The 12,162-nt window shown below is 27.2% G+C and overlaps 1 protein-coding gene across 1 annotated transcript in view; it reads left to right on the top strand.

Moving 5' to 3' along the window:
* The first annotated feature begins 1,126 nt into the window (after window positions 1-1,126).
* The window catches only part of LOC100206952 (succinate--CoA ligase [GDP-forming] subunit beta, mitochondrial), a 28,333-nt gene continuing 17,297 nt past the window's right edge, over window positions 1,127-12,162 (top strand). The window contains exons 1-4 of the mRNA XM_065817587.1: window positions 1,127-1,284; window positions 7,771-7,918; window positions 9,233-9,341; window positions 10,998-11,088. Coding sequence (XP_065673659.1) covers window positions 1,228-1,284; window positions 7,771-7,918; window positions 9,233-9,341; window positions 10,998-11,088 — 405 coding nt within the window. The 5' untranslated portion in view covers window positions 1,127-1,227. The remainder of the gene's footprint in view (window positions 1,285-7,770; window positions 7,919-9,232; window positions 9,342-10,997; window positions 11,089-12,162) is intronic.

Raw genomic sequence — 12,162 nt, forward strand, 5'->3', positions numbered from 1 at the left:
GACAAATATTAAAAAAAAGTCTAAAAGGTATTGCAAATGTAATTAGACATGCTTTATCTGACAAGATTGAGCCACTCTCCCATTGTTGTAAGGTTGCATTTTTTTTCTTCCTACAAATACAATCATGGTCAATGCTTAAACGAGCCATCATCTCTATGACAACAAACCAAAACTCATTCTTGCTTGGCTTTTTATTCAACAAGTTGCATCCTTTTACTGTATCTGTCCCTTCATGCTATAAAAACTTTTATTAATCCAATTTTTTTCCTTGAACATCAAGAAAACCTTATAATTTTACACATCTTCATGTTTTCCTTTTTTATACAACTTACAACTTTTTAAGTCTTCAGTTATATGTTTCCTAGTATTTTAACTTATTTTCTATTTTAAAGTAACTCATAACTTAATAGTGGTTGCTTGTAATCTTGTTGGAAGTAAGCAAGAATTAAAAAAATATATATAAATTTATGCAAGTATTTAATAAGTAGTAAATGTAAGCATAGAGTTATAATATATTAAATATTGTAAACTTTTTTCTAGCCGAGCCTATCAACTCCTGCTAAATGTTATATCTTTGCCGTGCCGGAGCCGGGTTTGAAAAAAGTCCCATTTTATTGAGAAATTGAAAAGTAATAAGCCGGGGCTGGGGCCCCGGCTTATTTCTCAATTACATTTTAAGATTTCTTAATTACATGTTGTGTTTCTCAATTACATATTGCGATTTCTACTTTCTTATATTACAACTTTCATATTCTCAGTAGCTTATGATACAATCGTAAATACTTTTTTAGTCACCAAAAGCAATATTCTTTATAATAAGAAATATCTCAACATCGACAAAGTCTATAAAGTAGGATCTATTGGTTAAAATCTTTGTTAAAATTAATTTTTTGAAACTTAAATAAATTTAACATTTTTGTTTATAAAAAGTTAAGTAAATTAATCTCTTTAATTATCTTATAATATAATGTAATTGTTTTAATAAACAATTTTCGTACAGTTATATTATTTAATAGTTTTAAAAATTTGTTTGAAAAAGAAAAAACAGTTTTAATAAACAACTTTTATACTGTAATATTATCTAATAATTCAAAAAATTTTCTCAAATAAAATTATTATTTGACAATTAAGTAATATTTCGTACGGATAGACGACCTAAATGAAATCCGGACGGTTAGCAACTGTTACACTGGATAAAAATAAACTTTCAACATTACTGTATTCCACATGGCTTTGTCGAATTTATTTTCAGTTTTTCCTGCAGGATCATTTTCAAATTCGTTTGTAAGATTCCCACTTAATCATTTAAAAAACTGAAAATTTATTAATTTCTTTTTATATTAGGAGTTTTTCTGTTAATTGTATATGATTAAAACAATAGTTTTTTCCTGAATTTAAAATGAAAAATTTACAAAGTAAAGGTTTTAAAATTAAAAAAATGACTTAAATACAATAAAAACTTACTTAAAGCTCAAATAAGTTTAATGAAAATAAATTTTATAAGTTTTGATAACCTGTATTGACAGCAGGTGCTACAAATAATAATGGATATTTTATGGGCAACAACATTCCCTAACAATGTTTCCTTTAACATAGCTACTATATTTTTTGTAGGTTTCTGTATTATTACTCACTTTTAATTTAAGTTTTCTTTTCGGTGGTTCAAACAAAGGCTGAATATTTTCAGAGTCATCATATTTTTATGTAATTTTCAGAGTCATTCACTTACTTTGTTATGCCAGTTCTGGATACTGATGGCAAGCTAAATTTCATACTTCAAATCTTTCACTATTTGCATAACAACTCTTAATGGCAGTGAAGGACTTATGTCAGCTAGATGGTTATAGTAGCCAAGAATGTGTTGAAATGCTGGAAGTCTTGAAATTGGCCAAGATTTTTTGTTTGTAATCCATTTCTAGCAGCTGAAACCAACAGTTCCCTGAATTCTTTAATTATGGTGGTATAAGATTGTTTGCCTTCTATTTTGATGCTTCTTAGCATTTATGCAGAACATATTTACAGAAATAAATTTTTAACTAAAATAGAAATTTAAATAAAATTACTTTCTTGCTACTTTGCCATTTGATTTCTAAGTAAAATTATATTCATTTACTATTAACTTCAGCTACTTTAAAAAACATACAAGTTTCCAATAGTTTATAAGTTTGTCTGATTTCTACAAAGTAAATTATTTTATTTGACCAAATAAATTTTTTAATTAATTAGGAGTCTTCCATAAAGTTTGTACACAGGTAAGAGGGAGTGCAGGGTTACTCAATAGCATACTAATGTGTATGAGGGGATAGGAGGGTGTGTGTAAGTAAAGACAGCCAGTACATATGCTGTTTGAATATACCTTGTTCTTTATGTCTTATAAATATGATTTTTATTTAAACAAAACTGTTGAGGAAAGAAGGGAGGGGGAGTAGTTCATTTTATAATAAATAATTTATATGTACACAGAAGGAGGGGGTTGTTAAATGCATACAGGTGCATACAAGGGGTGAAAAGGATCACAGTTCAGTGGTTTTACTGTGTACATACTTTATGGGAGTCCTTTTTTTAATTAAATTGTTCTTAGAATACAATTATTCATTTTATAGAAAAGATTTCATAAGTAAATAAAAAATTGTATCACACTAATAGTCCTCAAAATTAGGGTTAGCCTAATTGCCAACCTAGAAGTGTTTGAGGCTGGCAAAAAGTTACTGACCTCATTTCTATGTTTTTTGGTAAAACTTTTGCATCTAATTTTTTTTTGCCAACCTGATGCTGATTTCAATAAGATTCAGGTCGGCAAATTATTGCTCTCCTCATTTTTCCTTATTCCGAGGGCTGCACTAATGAACTATTGACTAACTTTAATTGTTCCAATAATAGCATGCTATTTTTATAATTAGGATATAATTAAATAATCCCCACAAAAGTTTGCCTTAGACTCTTTTTATGGCCAAATTTTTTTTAAAAAAATGTCGCCACCCAGATAGTCCATCTATGTAAAAGTTGTTCCAGTTATACTCAGACTGATATAAGTGTTTTTTTTAATTTTTTATTTTTACATTTTAATCCAGGCCAGGTACACAATTACCTAATGTCCCCATTTTTCTAGGACTAAGGATTTTAAGGTTACTAGCATACATCTGTATATGCCATGATTGAAATGCTTTTATCCAGTTTAAGATTCTTTTTGCATATATTACTGAAGTATCTTTATATGTTGTACTTAAACTTATTTACTTCTTTATGCAGAATTTTATCATTAAAGTTCATTATTTCAAAGTTTGTTGTGGATATTTTTAGCTTACAAAGCAGTATTGATATTTATACAAGAGCTTGTTTAGTGAAAGATGTTTGATGAAAGAATTTGATGAAAGATTTTGATTATAGATCGTTTTTTCTTTGATTAGTTCTGTGGTTTTGCTTTTCATCCTCAAATTTTGTAATATTTAAGAATTTACTTTTGTCACATTTCATCTACTTTTATCACATTTTATTTACTTTTGTTATGCTTTATCTACTTTCAGCAGTGTAATATCACAATTGTCTATACAACTAAGGACTGAAATTTATTAAAAAAATACTAATCAGTTTAAAATACCAGAATGTTATTTTTTAGAGTATTTAACAATCATAGTATTTTTAGATAATCTTTAAAAACTTTTGTTGAAATTATTTGAAAAAAACCTTCAAAAAAATATTTCAGTACACTTCATTGCAGCATAAACTTTTACTGGAAGTAATAAACTTACTAAATTAAAATTGTGCACACATGTGTTTTGAAATTCTAGAATGTGTTTAATTTAACTGTGACAAACATTTTTTTAAGTGAAAAATTCTTTAATCCAAAATCTGATTGGAATGTTTTTAATTCAAATATGATAAATAAATTGTAAATTAATTTGAAATCATTTCAATTAGTTTAAACTGGAGATTAATAATCAAACACATTTTGAATTTTTTTTTTTATTATAAGCATTATTATTATTATTTTTTAATGACTGTTTCACACACAAAAAAAAAACAGATACAAAATACAACAAGAACATTGCAAATAAAAAGTAGCAGACAGCTTGACTTACTAAACATGACTTAAATTAAACATAGCAGACGGCTTGCTGAACAGATTTACTGAGTTTTCTTGGTTGTGATCAAAATTAGATAATTTATGTAAGAATTCTTCAAGGGAAAAGTTATAAACTATAATATATAGCAAAAAGAAAGAGTTTTGAGTAGAGAAGCAGAGAAGTGAAAACAAAAGATTCCTTATGTTATTTTCTGTGATCAGCAAACAAATTTGAAGAAAAGGAACCTTCTCTTAGTGAGTTAAAGCAGTGCTCTGCCTTACTTGATACAAGAGGAGGTAGAAATAAAAGGGAAGGGTGGGGGATCTTGATGCAGATCTAAATAAAAGCTTTATATAACATATATATAGTGTTTTATCACACATCCACTGTAATTTTAGCAGTTTATGGAAATGCATTAGAAACTTTAGGTATAAAAGATTTTAGGTATAATCGATTTTTTCATTATTTCATTTTTTCAAAAATATATTTTTTACTTTGCAAAGTTAACTATTTTGATAAAAGTTGTTTTAATGACTTTGTCTCTAATGAAATTGTTTTTACAATAATTTTCTTCACATTTAAACTATTTAACATGATAATATCTGTTACCTTTATATATAGATAACTTTTGCATGTTTGTTTAGCAAGGGCTATTGTGATTTATGTTTGTGAAACTCGATAAGTTGCACATGGTGGACTCCTTGGAGAGTCTGAGAAATATACAAATTTTCTGCTTATTCTACAATTTCTTTCAAAAATAGTTACAATGAGCTCAGAAATCTAAAGTGTCTTTCAAAAATATAGAACTTTTTTTTTTAATAGCATTATACCTCCTAGATGCATATCAAGTGCTGCAGAACACTACTCATTTAACATCTCTCCGTTTATCTTAACGGAGCTTTTGTCTAAAATTTCATTACAATATTTCTAAGTATAGAAATGAAGAAAATTTCTATAAATTCGTTTAAATAAAACTAATACCAAAATAAAACATTTATGTTTAAAAAATTATATTAAAAAAATTTTTTTTTATTAATGTAGTTAATAATAAGTTTTTGACTAACGCTTCGTTAAGTTTAACGGAGAGATGAGAATACGGCCCCTGACCTTTATAAAATAACTAGTTGTATTTTTTAATCATTTTGATTCTTTTTCTGAATAAGATTAAGTAAATAATCGTTTTTTTTTAATAAAAAATTATCAAATTTTTGGCTGTGTAATAAGTAGAGTTGATATGTTTGATTAAATTTAAACTAAATGGTTTAAACTATTTTAAAAACTGTTGGTTTAAACCAAATTATGAATAAATATTAAAAAGCAAAGAAAACAAAAGACTAAGCTTACAAATTTAGTTTATAATGTAAATGTAAATGTTTAATATAAATGTAAATAATTACAAACATTAAGATACTTCTAAAAACAAGTTTCCTCACAGAAAAATAACTAGAATCTTAGAATTATAAGAAAATAATTTTTAAGTACACCAGCTTCTGATGAAGGAATTATATGAAGTGTTTTAACTACCAGGCTTATATATACTTAAAGGTGAGAAACAGCTGATAATGGAGGATTGAGTTAATGGAGGTTGAATATGCAACAAATCTAATATTTTTCTATTGAATGTTGAATAATCATATATTGACAAAAATTGATGAATTACAATTGAAATATTGATAGTCAAATTTTGGATGAATTAAAATATAGTGGTATTTAAGAATAAACAGTATTAAAAACAGTGTCTAATAATAAAATTAAAACAAATATTAAAAGAAATAATTTTTGCAATTCGCTACATCCATAAATCTAACTTTAACTGTACATCAAGTTAAAAGTGAAAACATTTAGTCTAAATGCTCTAATGGGAATCAAAACACCGTCCCTTCACTAGACTATGTTTTGTTGTTACAGAAGTTTAAACAATAAATTAAACAATCATTTAAACAATAAATTAAACAATCATGTTCTACCTCTTTAAAAAAAATTTCATTTGCTCGGGATATATACTAAAAGGGTTACAGCTTTATTAGTCAATACTATATTAAATATTGTTTAAAACCTTTTATTCTTGAAAAACGTCAGCAAAAGTTGTGACACTGATTCAAAATTTATTGATCAAAAAATATTTTAATTGATATCATGATAGCACTTCATTTCAACTTAAAAAGTAAAAGTAAAGCATCTGATTAACACTGAAAATTGTTTTACCACGAGAAAGGAAGAAAATTTACTTAAAATTTACTTAATTTACACATTGCTTATATTTAACTAAATATAGCTTCTTTTTAAAAAAATTAAATTTAAACCATGAAAACAATTGTTTTTTTTGTTTTTTTTCAAAACAATCGTTTTTTTCAACCCTTTTAATTAGTAGTTTTATAAAAATATACATAAAACTAATGGAAATGAAATGTGTCTTTGAACATCTTTTTATGCTGTTAAAGAACTTTTTTCAAAATTAGTTAAAAACGGAAACAGTGAACTATGGGTTTGAGTGAATTATGCTAATTGTTAACTTGGTAAATGGGGCTTTTATTAATTAGGCCTAAACTGACCAATGAATTTCCATAAAATTTTCGTATAAGTTTTTATGATTAATAACAAATGTGTTCTAATAAAAATATGACTTATAAAAAATGTAAAAAATCAAGCTTTAACAGTGGTTCGAACAAAAAGTTCCTGAAACAACTTGAATCAACTCTGATAGATCATCAAGCATCTGATTGTGGCTTTTATAGAATTTGATTCTATGCCACCACCAGCACCAGTAATGCACAATTTCAGCCACTGTCTACTGAATCTATACCAACAAAATCAGCATACATTGTATAGCATCAGCTCTGAAGTTAATTCGCCTGCAACCAACCTTCAGTATTGTAGTAACTCTAGCTATTTAAAATTAAATTCAAAATGTAGTTAAAATTGCATGTCGCAGCTTTGCAACAAATATTTGCACCAAAAACACTTGTAGCAATGTAAGCTAAGGAACAACATAATGTGAATTTTGATGTTCATCATATAAATAAAGCAACAGCTGCAAATATCAACATCATCAGCAATTGCTCTAAAGTTTTTGCCAAAGCTTCTAAAAGTTTAAATAGTGAACAGTGTAAACGCTTGTGGTTCAAAAGTGCACAAATTCAAAATGCAAGATTAGCTTTGTCAAAGATGCATGTCAAATTGAAATTATAAATTGTTAAGTTTTAAGCTGCATAATAATTTTTCATTTTTTTAAAAATAGACAAAAAATTCAAATCAACTTTTACAACCTCTCAAAAACTCATTGTCATCTCAGAAATAAATTTTTTTTTATAATTAAACTAACATCATTACAAGAATAATTTTTTTTTAAATAATTTTTTAAAATAAATTTCATTAAAAAAAATTTTATTTAAACTTAAATTCTCTACAATTTTCTTTAAAAAAATTAAAAAAACCTTTTTCCTGTGAAAAAAAAATTAAAATTTTAGAATATATTTTATTTGACCCTAATTTTACTTTAAAAATAGAGATTTTATTTGAATGAAGTTGAATTATAAGTTTGAAAACTATTAATCTTCAAACCATTTCACAAAGTTTAATGCATTTCTTAACTTTGAATGTTTTTTCAATTTTTTTTACTTTTTTTTTTTTATAATTTTTATTTTTTTAATTATTACCTCCTATTAATATTACGTTTATTTTAAATGTTATTCAAAACATTTTTTAGCTCAAGGTTTTTAGATGTGTACAATCGCGCCAACTTAACTTGCAAGAGTATGCTAGCAAAAAATTATTGGCTCATTATGGTATCAACATACAAAAGTTTGATGTGGCAACTACCCCAAAGGAAGCAGCTAAAATTGGAAGATCTCTTAGTAAGCATTAAATTTTGTTTTGTAATAGTCTACATTTTAGATTATAATTTAAAATTAAATTTAGTTGTTATTAGCTATATCTCATTAAGGCTGTTACCTTGGAAGTGACTGGGGCCCTGGTCCCGGCTAAAAATAAGACTTTTTGCAAACCCAGCTCTAGCCTGGCAAAATTAAAAGATTTAGAAGAGGTTGATAGCCAGGACTAGAAAAGTCTTATTACTTACTACAAGTTTGCAAGCAACCACTATTAAGTTATGAGTTACTTTAAAATAGAGGATAGGGTTAAAAAGCTAGGAAATGGTTAAATGAAGACTTAAAAAGTTGTAAGTTGTATATAAAACAAAAAAATGAAGATGGGTAGGAGTTATAAAGACAGATTCGAAAAAAACATTGTATCTAGCAACGTTTGTTAGAGAAGATTGAAGTGACTTAGGTATCAGCATGTAGAGAGGAAGAAGAAGTAAAACTTGAAGAAAGTGCCCAACATATTGTATGAATGAGCTTAAGTTAAGGAAAAAAAATGCTTTAGATTGTTTATATTAGAGAAACAGCATAAATAAAAAAAAGCTAAAGCCTGATGATGATCATGATCATGATTATGATGATGATGACAATTATGATTATGATGATCATGTTGATCATAATGATGTTTATATATGTATATATTTACAAAGTATAACATGAATTTTGATTTAAAAAAATATACTTTATGATGTATAAATGTTCATGCAGTCCTGGTCACAAACCTGGCCCCAGCCCCAACTATATTTTATCAAACCCGGCCCCTATCAAATTTCAACCCCAGTCTCTTCCTACTGTTACCCAGGCCAGTCACATGCATTTTTTGAATATAAGAGAAGGATAAAATTACTAGATAGTCAAATGCATTGTAATTGCAGCGCAAAGTGAGTACTAAAATTTTATGTATTAACTTTGAGCTTAAGTTGTTCTATTCAGGATAATTAAGTTTTCTCTGGTGTTAAAAGAGGACATGTGATAACTCTCAAAATCACACAAAAGCACCAAAATATAAATTAGGTTTTTTTATTATTATACAGCCTCTTGCAAATGTTTAGAATCAGTTAAGTATTTTTTAGGTAAATCCATAATTTATTGAAAATGACATACACAAAGCTAAGGTTTAGTTAATGTTATAAACATACGCATGTATGTATATAACATAAATTAAATCATAGCTTTGTGTATGTCATTCGTGTATGCATTTTCAATAAATTATGGTTTTACCTAAAAAGTACTAAACTGATTCTAAACTTTTGCAAGAGACTGTATATATATTTACATTTTCACTTAAAGTGGCAGATACAGCGGATGAGTTGGTTATAAAAGCTCAAATATTAGCTGGTGGGCGTGGTAAAGGTGTTTTTGAAAATGGTTTCAAAGGTGGGGTAAAACTGACAAAAGAGTAAGTGAATTTATTTTGTTATATTTATAAATATAAACATTTAACGGGTGATGCGGAAATTATCAGACAAATCCTAATATCATTGTTTGAGCATAATAATTAGTTTTTGTGGTTTTATGCGTAGGCATAAACGTTCTATAAAATATAAACTTTATTACTTGAAACACAATTATTTAAAATGAGGTTAAATGCAGCTGAACGAGAATCTTTTCGAAAGCGACTTAAAATGTTTTTTTGTAAATAAACCTAATATTTAAAAAAAAAAAATCGTAAATCATTTTGAAAAGGAAGGATTTGCTCGAAGTACAATATATGATAACCTAAAAAGACTTGAAACTGTTCAATCGTTTTCTGATAGAAAGCACCCTGGTCGACCGACATCCTGGACTAGAGAAAAGAAAGACGAATTAACGAGACTTGTCAACAATCGAAAAGGGGTCAGTCAGAGAAAAATAGGTATTAAATTCGGTGTAAATCAATCGACAATTGGTCGTCAGTTAAAAAAAATGAATATTAAATATAGAAAACGTGAAAAGACTCCAAAATACACTATAGAACAACAAATAAAGGCAAAGAAAAGAAGCAGGAAACTAGTTAACCAACTCTATAACATAAAATCGCTTCTAGTCATCGATAATGAAAAATACTTTTGTTTTGCAGGGGACAACATGCCTGGAAATTCTGGATGCTACACAAACAACAAAAAGACATGCCCAAAAAGTGTTCGTTTTATAGGAAAAGAGAAATTTCCAAAAAAATTATTAATGTGAATAGTCATATCTGACCGTGGTATGTCGGAGCCATTGTTTCGCACTTCCAAGGCTGTAGCGATCAATTCATCATATATTAATGAATGTTTATAAAAACAACTTCTTCCATTTATTCACAAGTATCATGGAGACTTTAACTATTTATTTTGGCCAGATTTAGCAAGTTCTCATTATTCTAAAGATTCTCTAAATTGGATGGAACAATATGTCTATTACTTTGATAAAGAATCCAATCCCCCGAATGTGCCTCAAGCATGACCAATTGAAAATTTTTGGGGACATTTGGCACAGAAGGTTTACGAGGGAGATTGGCAAGCTTCAACAGAGCAAGTTTTGATTGATTGCATTAAACTAAAACTACAAGAAATTGATTTAAACTTTTTACAGTCGCATATGAAAGGCGTCAGAGCAAAATTGAGATCAGTTGCAGATGGTGGTGTTTTTTCATATAAAAAATAATATATTTTTATTAAAAGATAAATGCTTTATTTAAAAAAAATATAATAGTAGTTTGTTTTTTTATTTATAAATAAGTTATTGACGTTTTTATTTTGTCCGATAACTTCCGCATCACCTGTTAAAAGCAATTGATTGGAATGTTCTTAAAGGTGCCTTACTAAACATTCGCTTTTAATCAGTTTTTTTTATAATCAATTAAAATTGACCATTCTCTGCAAATGCTTTTTAACCTTTTACTTTCAAATTATTTTATGAGATATTACGAATATCTTTAGCAGTTTTTTTCTAACTTTAAATATGATTAGGATGTTGTTATTTTAAAAAGTAAATTAACATTAAAAAAATAATAAAACTGTATCCAATTATATGCTCTCCTAGCAGTCAATATTTTTTGTTGATAAAATTTTTTAATTTTTTTTATTTTCAGTGTGAATACAGTCGAAGACATTGCATCAAAAATGCTGGGTTTTCGGTTGACCACAAAACAAACACCTCCCAATGGTGTTCTAGTTAAAAAAGTAAATCAGTTTAGTGTTTTTTTTTTTTTAAATTTAAAAATTTTTTTACAGGTAGGTACACCTTAAAAACTACAAAAAAAAGTGGTACTCTATGAATGAATATTGGAAACTTTTGAAGTGCTGAAACTTTCTATACTTAAAAACTACTTAATATGAATGTCTTCCCTGGCCTTATTTTTTAATCTATGGTTTTTAGTAAAGTTTTGTGATTTAAAGAAAAGTCACCTTTTTTGGTTGTTACTCCTTAAATACTCCAATCAGGTTTTTTGCTTATAATTTTAGAGCCGTTGATCAGATTTACTCAAAATTTTGTAGACATTTTGTTTTCGGGCTATAGTATTGGTACACACATTATTGTAAACTTATCATTAAAAAAAAGAGATAAACAACCCCTATAAACCCTTAACCCTACAAAATAAATCCTTACAAAAAACAACTTCTATGGTAAATTCTGTGGTAAATATAATGTAATTAGAGGGACTACTATTAATTAAAATTTGTAGTTAGTTTAACATATAAGATTAGTGAATGTTTTTTTTGTGAAGTATAGGTTTAATCATAAGTAATATTTTTATATTTTACATTTCAGGTGAAATTGTTGTTTCAAAATTTATTTTTGCTGGTAAAGGTATCACTAGTCATAGTGATACCTTTACCAGCAAAAATAACTTTTAGTCACTAAAGTGTTGAAGTATCTTGTTGAAAATTACATAAAAAACTTCTATTATACTTACATTTTTAAAAACTGATGTGTTCAAAAACTCTCAATATGCCATTCTGGTCCTCAACTTAGGTTCATAATTTCAGGGCAACACTGATCTTTATAATAACTTATTTTATTATTATTTAGAATTATGTTTTCATTTTTTTAAATAGGTAGATTGGTTTGCTTTGATTCAGTTTTCAACGAAAGAACGGTTTGGTTCAGTTAACTCTGTGGCCTTACATCACATGACAAAACATCTAATTGATGAAAGATAGGTATTTAGAATGGAATCACAATTCACAATAAATGGTTGTTGGATGGCGATCAAATGAGATGCACAAGTTAGCTTTCAGACCAAAAAGCCGATT

Source organism: Hydra vulgaris, chromosome 14 (assembly GCF_038396675.1).
Source record: "Hydra vulgaris chromosome 14, alternate assembly HydraT2T_AEP".
Taxonomy (NCBI): Eukaryota; Metazoa; Cnidaria; class Hydrozoa; order Anthoathecata; family Hydridae; genus Hydra; species Hydra vulgaris.